Source organism: Periophthalmus magnuspinnatus, chromosome 16, assembly GCF_009829125.3.
Source record: "Periophthalmus magnuspinnatus isolate fPerMag1 chromosome 16, fPerMag1.2.pri, whole genome shotgun sequence".
Lineage (NCBI taxonomy): Eukaryota > Metazoa > Chordata > Actinopteri > Gobiiformes > Gobiidae > Periophthalmus > Periophthalmus magnuspinnatus.
In genome coordinates, this window is record NC_047141.1 from 19,062,050 (window position 1) to 19,078,618 (window position 16,569).

The 16,569-nt window shown below is 40.3% G+C and overlaps 2 protein-coding genes across 3 annotated transcripts in view; one reads left to right on the forward strand and one right to left on the reverse strand.

The window, feature by feature from the left end:
• The first annotated feature begins 1,101 nt into the window (after positions 1 to 1,101).
• Positions 1,102 to 5,486, forward strand: prss35 (serine protease 35). Its single transcript, XM_033981688.2, has 2 exons — positions 1,102 to 1,469; positions 3,405 to 5,486. Exon 2 carries the CDS (start codon positions 3,424 to 3,426, stop codon positions 4,684 to 4,686), a length of 1,263 nt encoding a protein of 420 aa, XP_033837579.1. The 5' UTR covers positions 1,102 to 1,469; positions 3,405 to 3,423; the 3' UTR covers positions 4,687 to 5,486.
• Positions 5,487 to 6,168: 682 nt separating this feature from the next.
• The window catches only part of snap91a (synaptosome associated protein 91a), a 28,568-nt gene continuing 18,167 nt past the window's right edge, over positions 6,169 to 16,569 (reverse strand). Inside the window, exons 11-29 of one of the 2 annotated variants that reach the window (XM_055227615.1) lie at positions 16,296 to 16,308; positions 15,903 to 16,066; positions 15,690 to 15,784; positions 15,494 to 15,508; positions 15,046 to 15,276; positions 14,251 to 14,328; positions 13,061 to 13,336; positions 11,980 to 12,063; positions 11,626 to 11,694; positions 11,196 to 11,327; positions 10,781 to 10,852; positions 9,894 to 10,133; positions 8,604 to 8,786; positions 8,505 to 8,523; positions 8,283 to 8,373; positions 8,119 to 8,202; positions 7,907 to 8,044; positions 7,730 to 7,817; positions 6,169 to 7,538 (exon numbers count right to left, since the gene is read on the reverse strand). In XM_055227615.1, the coding sequence (XP_055083590.1) occupies positions 7,737 to 7,817; positions 7,907 to 8,044; positions 8,119 to 8,202; positions 8,283 to 8,373; positions 8,505 to 8,523; positions 8,604 to 8,786; positions 9,894 to 10,133; positions 10,781 to 10,852; positions 11,196 to 11,327; positions 11,626 to 11,694; positions 11,980 to 12,063; positions 13,061 to 13,336; positions 14,251 to 14,328; positions 15,046 to 15,276; positions 15,494 to 15,508; positions 15,690 to 15,784; positions 15,903 to 16,066; positions 16,296 to 16,308 (2,065 nt within the window). In that variant the 3' untranslated portion in view covers positions 6,169 to 7,538; positions 7,730 to 7,736. Of the gene's footprint in view, positions 7,539 to 7,729; positions 7,818 to 7,906; positions 8,045 to 8,118; positions 8,203 to 8,282; positions 8,374 to 8,504; positions 8,524 to 8,603; positions 8,787 to 9,893; positions 10,134 to 10,780; positions 10,853 to 11,195; positions 11,328 to 11,625; positions 11,695 to 11,979; positions 12,064 to 13,060; positions 13,337 to 14,250; positions 14,329 to 15,045; positions 15,277 to 15,493; positions 15,509 to 15,689; positions 15,785 to 15,902; positions 16,067 to 16,295; positions 16,309 to 16,569 lie in introns of those variants that run through there. The other variant, XM_055227616.1, reaches the window with a different exon arrangement.

A 16,569-nucleotide genomic window follows, 5' to 3' on the forward strand; every position in this document is an offset into this window, starting at 1 on the left:
CCAAGGTCGGAGTTTGGGGATGTTGTCAAAAGATTCTTCCCATTTGCCCACAAAGAATACAAAAATAAAGCAATGTTATTTGAAGCCATTTTAACCATAATGTTCTCCATCCCCTTACTGTTATTTATTTTTCTATTCCAATTGGCCCTGGATTCAAATTTAAGTTTCTATGGACCAGCTCATTAGTCAACAACATCACAAGTCTCAAAATGGAGCTGCGGACACGTAATTTGTAAATCAAAGTGCTGCATATATTAGTATAAGAGGACTCGGCCAACAGTTGTTGGCCACTCAGGTCTAGTACTAGTAAATCTTAAAATCTGCTCTCCTCATCCTGGGGCAGGTGGAATTTAAAACTAATTTGCAAGCAATGCTAAGGCCGTTACACTCTAAGTAATCACACATGCACTGCTCTCAAATCCAAATGAGACCTGCTTCCTTTCATCCAGATATATCCTCAGTTTCTCTGCTCTCCCCCATTACACATATTTTCCACTTTTGTTTTTGGCTCATTGAGAGGTCAGTCAGTCAACACCTGTCTCCAAGTGGTATCTTCCCTTTTGTGGGGGCCGAGCAACATTTCAATGGGATTTAGAAATAAACATCTGTCAAACAATGTGTCTCAGCATAAAAAAATAGAACTGTAACTCAAGAATATCATTCTAACTTTCTGCCCTAAATAAGCAACTACAGCATTCTTATTATTAGGGGTTTTCCTCTGTAATGTGCTCTATGTGCTTTTTTTTTAGCAAAAGATTGAACCCTCATTTGTACTCCATGATTCATATTAATTTTATCACTGCTCATGAATGACTAAAGGTATGCTTTCAATATTCATTTTTTTTGCAGTAGACTAATTGTTTTTGTACAAACAAGGTTGCAGAGGAAGAAAAACAAAGCAAAACAAAACATTGCCTTGGTGCGTTGAAGGGTGACAGAAGAAGCTAGTGTAGATGTTGTGCCCGCATGCCTCCGAATGGGACACTCAGGGAACTCTTTGGTTAATAAAAAGGAAAGAGGGAAATAAAAGAAAAAAAAGTAGTGGCGGAACTAATGCTCCAGAAACCCGCTCAGAGCCTCATAGGCTCTTTTTCAGTGTGAAAGAGGGTCTGGCCGCTCACACCTCCCGTCCATGGTCTGGACCACTGCCTTCACCCAATTCAGCCCCTGCTTAGTACTGGCCCCACCCAACTGTGAAGCGCTTTTGTCACATGTGAAAAAAATTCTTTTCAGATTTTTCCCCTTGCCTCCTCCTTCCGTCCCTCCTCAGCATCAAGTGCAGGCTGAGGCTGCGTCCGGCTCGAGCTGCGGGAGAAGCGATGAGGAGAAGTGAGCGTGCGTCCTGCTCACACAGGAACGTTTAGGATGCAATACCTTTGATCGCCTTTTGCTTGGATTGTAATTGTATTTTACCAAGGACAATAAACTAGTCTGCGGATTTGACTTCCCCGTCAATCGGATGCGAGCAGGTAACCGTCATCCAATGTGCACGGGCTGAGCACCAGCAGTTTCCTCATTTGGGCAAGATAGAGTTGGTCTTAAATTAGTAGCCTTTTTTTTTAAAATTAGGTTGTGTTTCTTATTGCAAAAAAAAATCTTATGAACACCTTTTCCCGATAGGCCTATTGATTGATTATTCCCTTTTATTATACAAAAATCACATTGTTCTTCGACTTTCAGAACTACCTATCTGAGCAACTGGCAACTGCAGGTGTATTTTATGTTGGCGTTTTGTATTCTTTCTATAAAATCAGCAAATAGTCTGTGTAAACTATGCGATATTAATGAGTAACTCTGTTCATACTGTTTGAAGTCCATGTGTTTAAGTTTATCCCATTGTGTTTAAATGTTCTCATGATTTCTAGATCTGATTTCTATTTGCTTCTATTTGCCCTGTTTTGGTCGACTATTATCTGAAACTCATCAAGCCCAGTGTATAAGCTCTGTGGATAAGTCAAGTGTGTAAATGGGTCAAGATGATAAAATTCCTCTTTTTATAGACGTGTTCTTGAACTCAAGTGTGACCCTAACCCGTGCGTAAAAGTTCACTGGCGCGCTTATCCACGTCGCCATCTACTGGTTTCTTTTTCTTAGCGATTGCACTCTCAGAGGGTTGTGGAGAGCTGCACTCAACTGTTACTGCAATGGAAAATGGTTTACTTCAAATGAGGGGCTTCTGTGACAAGAGCCAATAGGCCTATGGTTTCCATTGTGTACTCCGTGATTGTACGCCAAACTAGAAGACATTTGTGTAATTAAATTTGTTAAGTCTGTTTTACAACTCAGAGTTTGTCTTTTATTAGTATCTCTGATATTTTGGTTAAAATTCAACCACTTATTTTCTTTGGTTGCAGCAAAGTTACATGAGTAAATATATTCAAACTCTAGCCGGGTCAGAAAATGACTTTATAATTGTCTATGGCATGCCTATAATTTACATTTCCACAGGTGAGTGTGTACATAATATTTTCCATTTGACAACGTCCCCTGAGAGGCTAACCAAGCATGTTCACATCTAATTGTCATGCTCTCTTAATCTTTTCCTATAATGTGACCCTGTCACCAAAGAATACATCTGTCGCAGATGATTTGATCTCAACCAATAAAATAACTAGTCTTTTACATTAGATTCGCACAATTGCACTCATGCCATGCCCCAAGTGGTTATGCCAGTGTTTTAACAGCCTGTGTGATCTCATAACCACATAGCCACAGTGACTAGTAAGTGATGGTCTACTGATTCCATATTAAAAGGGTGTAAAATTTAATTTTCTGTATTGTTATCAAGAACACTGGCAACCTTGGGCCAATAAAGCCATTTGGGCATTTTGCAGTCGGCACACTGTCTACTGTAAGTTTTTGTCATCTGTAAACTTGGACAGGCAGCAGAGAGGAGAGGGGGAAACCAGATACGGTCATTACACCAAGGGAAGGTTAACCATTGTGGCCAACCTCCAAGCCACTGTCTCAGCCCATGCAGAGCCTCACACTGCCCACATCTGCAGGCACAATTGAAGCTTTTTGACCACATGTACAATATAAGGACTTCAGACAAATCCTCAATGCATAAAGTAAATTAAAACAGTGTGCCAGTCCTTATACACACGAGTCAATGTGAGGCATGAAACAGACTGAGGGCAGTGCCTTTAATGTCAGTCAAGGTTGGAATGGCCAAATTCACACAAGAGCCTATAGTGCCCTCTAGTGGAATCTACTGAAATCTAAGTAAAAAAGATCACCTATGTTTCAGACAAAAATATTATCTTATATTCCACTGAAAATAACCCAAACCACTGAAATGGTTTAGATTAATTTATTTCACAAAAACATAAGGTCTGTGTAATTATATTAGCCTACTAGTAACATGATCACCTCCATTTATAGTCTATGTCTTTTCCCTCCAGACCCAGGCCCGAGTCGACCATGGGCCCCATACCATTGTGCGTGTTGCCCCTCTTCTCTCTGGCTGTGCTGTCGGCTGTAGCTGCAGTGGACGATGACTACACGTGGCCACAGTGGAATGTCCCCCTGGTGAGGAACAGGCGGACCACGCTCCTCTCCAGCCCCAACTTCTCAGCACAACCTCAGCCGGAGCTCAGCGGCACGTGTGGGATCGAGTGCCAGCGCCGCCTCCCTGTGCCCTCTCTGGATGATGTGGAGCAGTTTTTATCCTATGAGACCGTCTACGAAAATGGAACACGCACCTATACTTCAGTGTCTGTACAGGGGCTCAATGAGGTGACCCCCTGGTCCAGTAATGCCACTTCCCACTCCCGCCGCAAGAGGGAGGTATACGGCACAGACACCCGCTTCACTATTTCAGACAAGCAGTATTCCACTAAATACCCTTTCTCCACCTCTGTTAAAATTTCCACTGGATGTTCTGGGGTCCTGGTGTCGCCTAAACACGTGCTGACCGCTGCGCACTGCATCCATGACGGAAAGGATTACCTGGATGGGGTGCAGAAGTTGCGCGTTGGAATCCTGAAAGAGAAGTCCAAACGTGGAAAAGGGGGCAAGGGGCGAGGCGGGGGAGGAGGTCGAGGGAAAGGTAAAAAGAGAAAGGGAGATAAACCAGAAGAGGAGGCTCAAGCGGATAGTACGGGTAAAACAGAGCGGAAAGGCAAGGGCAAAGGCAGAAAGAGCCGCAGCAGACGCAGTATCGAATCAGAGAAACCGAGTTTTAAGTGGACCAGGGTTAAGAAGACCCAAGTACCTAAAGGCTGGTTCAAGGGTGTTTCTAAAGGACTGGCTGCAGATTTTGACTATGCACTCCTGGAGCTGAAGAAAGCCTCCAAAATCAAACACATGGATCTAGGTGTAATCCCATCAGTCAAGAAACTCCCAGCAGGAAGGATCCACTTTTCTGGTTTTGATGATGACCGACCTGGCAACCTGGTGTACCGTTTCTGCTCTGTCACCCAGGAGTCCAGTGACCTTCTGTATCAGTACTGTGATGCCAAGCCGGGCTCCAGTGGCTCTGGGGTCTACATCCGACTGAAGGAACCTGGCAAGAAGAAGTGGACAAGGAAAATCATTGGGGTGTTCTCGGGGCATCAGTGGGTGGATGTTAATGGCAATGGCGCACAGCAGGACTACAACGTGGCAGTCAGGATTACCCCGCTCAAATATGCCCAGATCTGTGAGTGGGTGCATGGGGACTCCAGTGAGTGCAGGGTGGCCTAACCAGAGCAGGACAACCTCTACAGTCCACTGTCCCAGCTCAGAATACACTCACCTACATGACAACCAGGGGCCCAATGACTGCCTGGCCTTTTTGTTTTTTGTTACCTCTTGCTTAATCAGTGGGTCCAACGCTACACACAGCCATATAGACTTGTGTAGGAAATTGTGGCTGTTTATTTTTCTAATTTATTTTCCAAAAAACTGAATATAAAATAGAGTAAGGTTATAGATTAATTTGAAATGAACGCTTGGTTGTGATTCTACAAGATATTTAGCCACCTTATCTTTTCCGGGGCAACTTTCTTGAGAAATTTTGTTTATTTGTGTATCAGGTATTATAGGCGGCTAATAATAACTATAATCAGACATTTTTGAATCAGGTCTACAAGTTCAAATGTGCAGTGCAAGTGGATTTTCAACCCTTGGCTTTTCAGTTGTTTTTATGAAGTTTATTGCTACTACTATTTGAGATATGACTATTCTTATGAGAAAGGGATGCTTAATGATCTTGTATGCGAGATGCTTTATAGTGAAAATGGTTTTGCTACATTCTTGCAACACAGTGAAATTAGATTTCATTGTTATGCACATAATTCCACAGGTGCTCTTCCCGAAGTTGTGGTGCTAATTTATGAAATGATAAATGTTTTAAAGTTGTGAGTTAGAGGGAAAAAAGGACATACTATATTTTTGACAGCCTAATTTTTATGTGGCTTCATGAGATGTATGAAGATGGGACTGAACCATTCACCATTTTACTTGAGTTGTTTAGATTTGTTAAATAAAATTGATCAATCTTGTTTCAGAATTATTTTATACAGTGTATATAATCCAAAAATGTTTGTTGTTGTTTTATATACCAAATATGAATTGAATGATGCTGATTGACAACCATTAAAACAAGATAATTACTGTTGTGGTGTTTTTAGTTGATGTGTTCATATACATATTACATTGTAGATACAGGATCCATCGGCGTTGTGGAAGTGTGGACAGAAGTTTGAAATTAGGTCAGATAAGGTAGTGTTGGCTTAAAATGAGCGTTCATAACTATTTTATCAGTAAGACACTGTCGAATTCCATACAATATTTACATGAGGAACAAAATGTATCATGTATTCCTGGTTGGATGTTATGAATGTAGTACTTGCAGGCCAGGAGTACTACTACTGTATACACATATGTCCTTATGGTGCTTTTCGGTGCCAGACAGTTTCAGGTTGAGAAAAGAAGTCAAAAAGGTATTTCATTTTAAAAGCCTTTCTAACAACGATAGCTGGTAGAGTTAAAATGCCAACATGTTATGGTCTTTCAGAGTTGATCAAGTTAAACTGACACTGTCAGTGTTTTTTGCTTTTTATATTTTCTGGTATGCAGCAGGATGATGACCTTGCTCAGCAAGATGAATTGAATCTGCGAGCCAGATCAGTAGGATGATGTTTTGTAATGAAAAACACTGGCATCCAAAACCTTTTGGTTTGTCATTAAATTTATTGCATCTCATAGGGCTTACATGCACTGGGGTTTGGGCCATTGTAATGAAAATAACTTTACAACTGAAGAAAAATACAATTTTAGCTTTTGTAAAATGTGTATAATTTCCCACAACTTTCTCCAAGTAACATCAGATTCTCACAACCAAGCACTGAACACACTTTTGGTAACACAAAGACTGTGATGTCACTGGTCAAGACCAGTCCACCTTAACAACATGGGCCACTGAGATTCAACAGAACAAAAGTATATAACATTACTAACTGTATTATTATTATTTCAGGCACCAATTCATTGTTCATTCTTTGCATTGTCCATACAACATCTTTCAAATTTATTTGCATTCTCATAATTCTGGACTAAAAGGCATTTTTTATTAGAGAAAAAATACCTTATTATAGTCCAGTTGAGTTTGGCGTAAACAAGAAACTGCCTTGTATATTCTATGAAATTTGTGTTGTATTGTATTGAGGTTCCAAGCAAACATGATCAATGTTGATTTATTTCATCGTAAAATGTCAGTAGACATTTTATTATTGGAGATATGTTTCCAAATTGCAAAACCACAAATCAGCAGCTGACTGAGGACCATTGTACAAAGAACAAAACAAAATAAGACATAAAAGACAAAACTTACAAAAATAAGCCACAAGTTTAAATAAATACAACAGAAATTGCTGGTCTTTAATAATAAAGAAGCCCATAGATGTCATTTATTCACTATATCAATAATTTAGCAGACGGAAATAGATTACTCACACAACTTCTTACATTGTCTTCAGATTCACAATTATTTAATTCTCTTCAACAGACATACAGAGTAAAGACATAATAATCCTCGAATCAGGAAATCTATGTACATGAATGAGGACCTCTCTGTAAACATCACATGACCAAAAATCTAACCACTCTCATCCAATCAGAGTGGGGAGACAATGAAAAAACCCGCCCCTTTTTCAAAGAGACAGGAGCAGAAACAGTTATGGGTGGAGCATGGGACACCAAAGCACATTCATCATTCAACTCAGCTCTAGAAGTAACTTTAAACACATACAGATTTGCCTTCACTTTCTCTCAACCTTTTTTTAAAACTTTTTTCTCCAAAGTTTGTGGATTTGACAAAAGATTAGTAACATCTACAAGAGCACACACATGTTTTTTTTCACTTATATATTTTCATAGATATCTGCTATGGTTCACTTTCACAGTTTGTGCTACGACATCACACAGGAGAAAGGACAGTGGAGCAGAGTTACCAAGGCGGACAGAGGGACAGAGGAGCAGTGACTGGAGTCCTGAGATGTTCACAGACACCAGGCAAATGGTGAAGAGAGGGCCCTGGGCAAGAAACATGTCAGCTGGAAGACACAGACAATGTACATTACCATTTTACCTGTTTTATATAATTTCAAAAATTATTATTCCATATGGTTGTGAACAGTATTGTGTACTTTTAACTTTTTAGAATATATAATTGTGAACTCAAAGATAACAAGATAAAAGTGGGGTTAGTCATTGCAAAACTAACTACTGTAGAGACATTTCCTACCAGGAGGTTATAAGAAGTCCTTGAGATCGAGTTCTGCCAGAGGGTCCTTGGGTTTCTTGGGACTTTGACTTGCAAGTCCAGGGGACAGCTGGAGTAAAAGATTCCAGAAGAATAAGTAAAACACTAGACCTAACTGCAGTAAGGTTGTCACTAAAAGTTTCTGTGCCATTGCCCTACCGGTGCTCCTGGTGCAGCCGCTCCAGGCGCTCCAGCAAAGGTAGGTCTCATCATGGGCTGCCCCATCATGGACTGTCCCATCAAAGGCTGTCCCATCATTGACTGCATCATTGGAGCTCCGGGGGCTCCTGCAGAGGGCTGGAAGAATAATAATATGGTACTAGTCATATTTTATACATATTTGCAGTAGTTACAATGTAAATGCAGCTCACCATTCCAAATCCTGGCTGCATTGGAGGCACCATGGCTCCACCAGAGGGCACTGTTCCTGGGGCTCCTGAAGCTGCTGTAGGCGCCTACATGGACAGAAAGGGAACTTGTGACAAATGGACATGGTTTATTATGATAATCACAGTAACTACAGCAAGAGTCTTACCAATGGGGCTCCTGGGGCAGTCCAGATGGGCGGAGCCACTTGGGGAGTCCAATTAGCACCTCCGGTCAGCTTCTTCTCACCCATAGGATCCCTGGGAAATATGATACATTGTAAGAAATATAACTCAATAAAACAATTATGCCACAGACAGCAGAAAACCTAAAACACAGTAAAGATGACATGACATGTTCTAAAAAATATTTGAACATTCTATGTCCTTACCTTTTCTTGACTCCAAGATCTGAAAGAGAAGAGAATAAAACATAAAAATCATGTAAATTTTATGCTACTGCAAAAAAAAAAAAAGCTCCTGTGCCTTACCTCCCACCAGATTGGCCAATGACGAGTCCAGGTCCTCTGAGATAGTTTTGGTGAGGGGAGGGGTGGCGGCCGGGGGAGCAGAGGCAGGAGTCCCCACACTGCCTCCTATACTGCCAGTGGTGCTGCCTCCTGTGCTCTGTGGCGTGACGGCAGGCATCAACAAGTCGCCTAATCCATCAAACACTTGAGATGGGACAGAGACAAACAGGAGGGATTACAAACCTCAAAATCTATAATCTGTAATGTAAATGTGTGAGCAGATTGGAAAAGAGGGGCACAATAGAGAGGAGTGCTTCATGCAAAGGGCTGTCAGTGAATGTCCAATAGGGAATATTACTTACACTAAACGATATAACACTAGAAGGTTAATATAGGGCAGGGAAATTACTTAATAATTCTTAACACAATGAGTAGCTAAAAAAGATTATTTAATAGAAGATCACAAGTTGGTTGTTTTCGAGGATTGAACATGACTGAATTGTACACCATCAATTTTGGGTCTTTATAAGAAGAGCTTTAACATAACATTTGACTTATTTTCATTTTTTGTGCACTGCCTAAACAGAAGATTAAGCAATGTATTTACCCAGCCCTACATTAAAGTTACATCTTTTACCTAAAAATAGACAGTGATATCAGCGTCCAAGTAAGCAACACATTTTCCAAATACAAGTAACAAGTGTTCTGGGATTATTGCACTAAACTACATTGTAGCCTTGATTGCAAAAATAAAATCACAAAGCCTGAAGAACAAAAAGTAGGCATACAGAAGTAAACAACATCACAGTTTGCCTCATGCAAGAGACAGAACATGCAAAATTAGACCATACTTAAGAATGGAGGGGCAGTCGCCGCAACACACTGAGGGACTGAACTCACCAAGTACATATTAGAAGAAGCAAGCAATGACCCAGCAGGGATAGAAATAGAGATAAAGGAGTGTGTAGCAGAAGAGAGAAAGTTAGAAAGAGTGTGGACAAGCAAGAAGGTGGAGAAGCCACGGTTGGTGAAGGTACAAGAGAGAGAGAGATATATTAGAGCTTAAGTGTTAAGAGCAAAGAGTTAATCAGTCAGCAAATTGCAGAAGAGATTTTTAGGGAGGACAGTGATTGCAGCCGAGTGTATCTTTCATGCGGAAGTGGGCTCCCAGTGACAAACAGCTGTAACTAATTCATTTTCATTAAAAAAATATATACAAATCAAGCAGTGAACCTATGCTAATAAAAAGGCAGCAGCTTAATTCATTCAATAAGACAGTGACTGCTGATTACGAACATAAGTGTAACTTACTTGATGCATCAAATCCACCAGATGGCGCTATTGTTGAAGCTGCAGGTTCTGTGGCTGTAGAGCCTGGAATAAGGGGCACAGCTGAAATGGCTGCAGGGACAGGAGGAGTGGGAGAGGGGAGAGAACCCAAAGCATCAAAGCCAGACTCCAGGAGGTCGTTCTGAACTGGAGCAGGGACCAGAGCTGGAGCTGGGGCCAAGGGAGGGGCCACTGTAGGGGCCAGAGTGGGGGACATCAGACCTGTGGAGGGAAAGGACAGTTATGGTATATAGTAAAAGACTGAAAAAAACCCCCATTTTATATATATATATATATATATATATATATATATATATATATATATATATATATATATATATATATATATATATATATATATATATATATATATATATATATATATATAGATATATATATATATATATATATATATAGATATATAGATATATAGATAGATAGATAGATAGATAGATAGATAGATAGATAGATATATAGATAGATAGATATATAGATAGATAGATAGATAGATAGATATAGATAATATTGTGTCATCCCAAAGACAAGTTAAATGAAAGCATGAAGCAAGTTGTTGCTACTTGAAAGTACTGTGTTGGCAAGAGCTAAATAAAGGTATGACATCATGATTTGGGTTTGGACATTTTATCCATCTCTATCATTTGTGCAAAGCCACTTAAGAATAGCTGAGTAATGAAATCTGAACAGTCATGCCAACTCTGCGTCAATATTAATCTGACAAATGTTTCTTCATTATTACTGACTGAATAATTTCTGAATCAGCACAAAACATTTGGCACATGTCTTGGGGTCTCCGGCTTTTGCCCAAACATTTTAGATTTCAAGCACATAGTAATGCTCTGAGTACATACCTCCTAATAGATCTTCACCAGTTCCACCGGGAGCAGATGTTTTGGACTCATCTACTGGGCTGCCAAAGGTGTCTGTAATGAAGGAGAAAAGATGTTGTAAGTTCTGAAGTTGTCTTGAAATATCAAGAATTACTTGCTCCCTAGTACAAACATGAATTTAATTAATCATGAAGTAGTTTAGGACCCACTGAATATTATTGCAGAAAATTATTATGACAAAATTACTAAATTATTTATAATTAGCTACACATCAACATGTATAAATCCATAAATGAGGACTCTCAAAAGAAACTGAAGTAGGATTAGTAGCTGCCTTACAATATATGGTGATACAATAGTGACTTTCCTGTGGATCAAGTGCATTTATACTTGTCTTGTGTGTTTTCATGATTTTGTGTAGTGTTGCAGTGCATACCAAGTAGGTCAATGACGGGGGCAGGCTCTGCTTTGGGAGGAGTAGTTGCCTCTGGGGCAGGGGCTTCAGCTGGGGCGGCTGCAGGCGGGGCAGGAGCTGGGGCCGAAGAGGGTGCTGGTGTCGAAAATGTGTCTATAAACAGGAAATGAAATGAAAAAATAACCAACAGGACTACTGATTAGACGGGCAGTTCCAAACCAATATCTGTTCTAGTTTGCTTTTAAATGCAAGCACACATGCAGAGAGATGAGTAAGCAAGCACTATTTGAACTGCATCATAACTGTATGTCCTCATACTCGAGGGGTGCACCATTTAGAAATATATCACTGATGTTGCACACCAGCTCCATGCATAGACTTATTAAGGCTGGCTGCACTCTTCATAAAGTAAACAGAGGGGACAGTGATGCAGTAAAATAGCACGACTTACCAGTAATGATGTCTCCAGCCGGTACAGGTTCGGGCAAAGGAGAAGGCCCGCGTGAAACAGCAGGGAGGTCTAAGTGACCAAGCCAAAAGCAGTTTACGAGAAAGAAGAAAAAGCCGCATAGCAAAGAAAAGTATTAGCTCAACGGAAATGGCAGAGGGTGTGGGTAAGAAGCATGGCCACAATATACCATTTAGTACCAGACAAGTGGGTCACATGCAGAGTGCTCATACCACTATGGGGACAAACCAAGACGAGGATTCAAAAACAGAAGACATATGGAAATAGTCAACGATGGAAACCCGAACAAGGTAGAGGTCCCAAACAGAAAATAAATGGATTTGCAAACACTTGTACCTGCACCAAAAAGGTCTACACTAGGAGTGGTAGCAGCTTTGGATTCTGTGGTAGGGCTTTGCTCAGGCATTGAATCAAACATATCTATGGACAAGGATACAGATGGACATTCAGAGTTCAGTGCAAAAAAGATGAGTTGAGAAGAAGAAATGAGGGGAGAACACTGCATAGTAGTACTAGTGTATTCTATCAGTGCAATGCAGTCAGGGGGCAAAAGTTAAAGGGGAATTCTGGCTGATTAAAGAATTAAAGGCACAAAAGAACCCATTCAGTAGTCCTGGTTTCAATTAATTTCGAATGCCTGAGATACATTGCAAATAGCAGGTATGTTCAATCAAAACTAACAGAAAATTCCCTTTTAACTTTAAGTGCAATAGTTGTAATCAAGCATAGATAAATGGATATCTAGTCTATTGGTGTAAAACCGGAGAAGAGAGGACATTTTTCTCTAAATCTCTTAATCCTTTCAATTCATTTGTAAAATATTAGGCCACTAATCCAAACAGGCTGAGCGACTTCTGATATTTGTGTAAAACTGCAAAAGCACATTTAATTTCTGTATTTTGGCCAAAATCAAACTAATATAACAAATGTATTCAATCAATAGAAACAAATATGTGTTTGTATTTTTGCAATATTGATAGAAACAGTGATTAAAGATATGTTTTAAATTGACATGGTTTGTCCATTTTAGGAAAGTGGACAAATTTTTGGGTACAAAATGATTTGCAAATTGAAGGTATACATTTTGTATGTGTAACTAACATAAGTAGCTTTGTAGTAACGTTATTAATTTCTGTATTGTTATTATCAAATAGTATTTAAATGCAGAAAACCATCACTATATGTTTTGCACATATGAACAACTAGTGTGGCCAGTTGTAAAATGTAGAGAATATAAAAATGCTTGATTATTTAAATGGCCATGTGCTCTGTAACTGAGGGAAAGTTAGTATGGAAAACAAAAGTAAATCTGAAATGAAGGGACTAGGCAGGTTAATCAACATATCATCAAAACTTTCATCATCATCATTAGAGTGCAGGGCAAGGCAGAGGCAGAATGAAAGCAAAAGGACTTTACCACCAAAAAGATCTATACTGGGAGCGGCTGTGGACTCTGTGGTAGTTTTGTCAGTTGTTGTAGTAGTAGTAGTGGTAGTAGTGGAGGTTGTGGATGGGGCAGGGGCAGCAGGGGCAGCAATGGGAGCAGCGATGGTCGGAGCCTCACTGGATGGAGGAGGAGTGACAGTAGCTGGGACAGAGGCGGAGGTGGTGCTGTCTGATTCGGCCGGTCTCATGGCAAATAGGTCCAGCTCCGGAGCCATGTTAGCTGATCCTTCTGTCGTGGCGAAGGGGTCTTCAACAGCATAGGTAAAGTGGAGTTATGGTGGTATGAGGAGAAGAAGGGGGAGGGGATCGTGGATATGGACGGGGTGGTTAGGGGTTGTTAAAACACGGTAAAAAGCAGAGTCTAATATATGATGTAACATATTCGCTAGACAAACTATGGTAATGCTATGCACAGACAGGAAAACCAACACAGAAACCTAACTTTTTAGACTGTATTACTCCATAAACATGCAACAACCACAACCAACATAATTATTTGTTTATAGTGTCCTGTCTCTTGTCGTTAGTGTAATTCTGTGTTAGGGATCTACAGACCAAAATGTCAAATCATGCTTTCATTAAAATGCATTGCTGCCTTTCAAACCACATATATTAATTATAATTTTGACAAAAATAAAAAGCATGATATTAAAAAAAAAAAAAAAAAAAAAAAAACAGCACAAAACAAGATTAATAGCATTGAAAATCCAGGGGCATGGTAAATGCTCGGAAGTTGGTGTCCTGATAATAAATCAGGATCAATCAATGTACTGTATCTCATGGTACAGTAGTTACTGGTAGTACGCCAATAGAATAGCAAATCAAACCAATATTAGTTCCTATATTTGCTAAAAACTGTTGATGAGCATAACATCTCGTCTAATGTCACACTATAGCTTTGGGCAGTGTAAAACAGATAATCTAATAAAGGAGATTTGCTTTTTACTGTAGTATTTAGTGAGAAATGAGCGGATGGGACAGCAGGTCTATGACTGGGACCTTAGAGCAGGATTGAGAGTGAATCAGTAGGCCCTGTTGGGCATGTTAGTACTACTGTCCTCTGAGAAGGCAGAAGCAGCTTGTATTTAAACATTACATTTGTACACAAACACAAACAGGCACACAACATTCACTTTCAGAAAAAGCCGTCAATCCACCCACCAGATCCAGCAAACGCATCAGCAGCAGGGCCCGCAGCCACGGCAGCCGGACCGTCTCCTGGAGAAGGTGCAAAGGCATCTATTGCAGATGGAAAGAGCAACAACGGCAAACACAACACCCGGGACCACGACAGACACATGGATCAAACAAAAGATGTGCCAACAGATGGAGCGGAGAGGAAACAAAAATGACAGGTCAGCATCAGGAGAAAGCAGAGAATACAAGACATATGCAGCCCATAAATCTAAGAGATCAAACTGTGCAATTTGTGATTTAACAGGCTGCATAGAGGTGCATTCATTGAGGGCAAACAGTGGCAGTTGTCACAAGTTAGTGGTACTCTGTGACAAAAAGGACATGTCAAGGTCAGAATTCTGACATACTTGCTATTTTGATAAATTATATTCTTGACATATCTGTTAGTAAGCCATGGAGGGAAAACTATCAGGGGTGCAAATAAAATAGCAAATAAGACACATCTCTTGATCTGGATGAAATATTAATTACAATACAGTCTATAGGGGTGCAAAACATGGTAATTGTGCAACCACCAATAGACGCTATGTTGTTAATAGGATTTGGGATGGGATCAGCCTGACATTGTGTTAGCATTTTAAAAGAAGGAGAAAGGCAGAATACAATCTGTCCAACAAAAATGATGTGAATTTTACCTTTTTCAAATTGTTGAGATGTAACAGTATGCTATCTCAAAATCCAAATCCTAATTATAGCACTAGATATTAAAAAGCAAACAAAAGGCCATGCTATTTAGCCTGTGTACCCAACCACACTGACCTCCAAAAAGGTCGATGTCTGTGGCAGTGGTGGTGGGAGCAGAGACGGGCAGTGAGGTGGGCACCGGAACAGCCGCAGCAGGGGCAGCAGCAGGGGGCACTATAGCGACTGGAGCAGGAGGAGGCGCTATAGCGACTGGAGCAGGAGGGGGTGCTATAGCGACTGGAGCAGGAGCAGAGACAACTGCTGCAGGAGGCTCCACTTTGGCCTCAGATACAGGCTCTGCAGCGGCTGGTCATTATAAAGCACCAAATCCAAGCACCAGAGCCCAGTCACAACCCAAAGAAGAGAGGAGAAAGATAAGAGAGATGAGTGCGACTGCCACCCTGAAATATAGTGATATAGGTTGGCATCTTTTTAGCAGATAGAGTGCAAGTAGTTTGTGCTAAAAATAAAAAGAATGATCATGTTGCAATTATTCAATTGACATATATTTAATGATACTCACGATCAGCTAGGAGATCTATACAGGAGATAAAACACAAAAAAGAACAAAAAAAATCTGTCAAATCAATTTAATCTCAAAATGCAAAAAGCAAAAAATCTATTTTATCAATTTGAACTAGCCCTGGATGATCATGTCAAGATTTCACTTCAAATGTCCAATGTCCAACAGTCAAATCTTCTATGCATCAAGTGCTTACCTCCCCAGTTTGTTATGAGGGAGGAGGCTGTTGCGCCTCCTGTTAACGAAGTGGACATTGGGTCCAGGTCCAACAAGAAACCATCATCAAGTGCACTAAACAAATGGCAGAGGGAATATTCAATATTGTACTTGTTGACAGTCTGCATTGATCTCCAATGTAATGTTAAAGCTACTCAATTAAACTAATATGATATTGTTGATGGATTCCTACTTGTTAGCTTTAGCGACAGGGACTGGAGCAGTGGGGGTAATGGCAGGAGGAGGGGGTTTGGCAGGTGGCCCAGGACGTGCTGGGGGCCCACCGGCAGCAGGAGGCGCAGGCTTGGCTGGTGCAGCGGCTGCAACTGGGGCACTGTTGTTGGCTGTTGCTTCCTGCTGGAGAGAGAAAGCCTAATTAACATGATGACCTAGTGATTTCATTATGTAAGATATGACTTGTGCTGTTTATTCAGAATACTTCCACTTTATAGGAAGCAATTGCAACTTGCATTTTTAACTTTATCTAAATCAATAGCTGGATTATTTCTAATTGTGGCAGGCTTATAATTGTTATATAATAAATAATAATATCATATAATTAATATATAATAAAACAATGGCTTACCTTGGTGGGCGATCTGCAAAAAAATATAAAACATGTGTAAGAGCAGATGATTATAATTGAAATGCAAAATAACAGCTTTATTATGTAGACATTTAGGGTTTCAAAATATTTAAAGGTACACAATGTAACAATTCTGATGGAGGCTTGTTGCTTGCTGCTTGTTTCCATGGAAACGTCACTGCTTTGCCTAGAATGCTCCACAGTGTAACAGTATGAGACAAGCGGGTATCGCAAGCATGGAACATCATAAGGCCAAATTACAGGTCACGTCTGT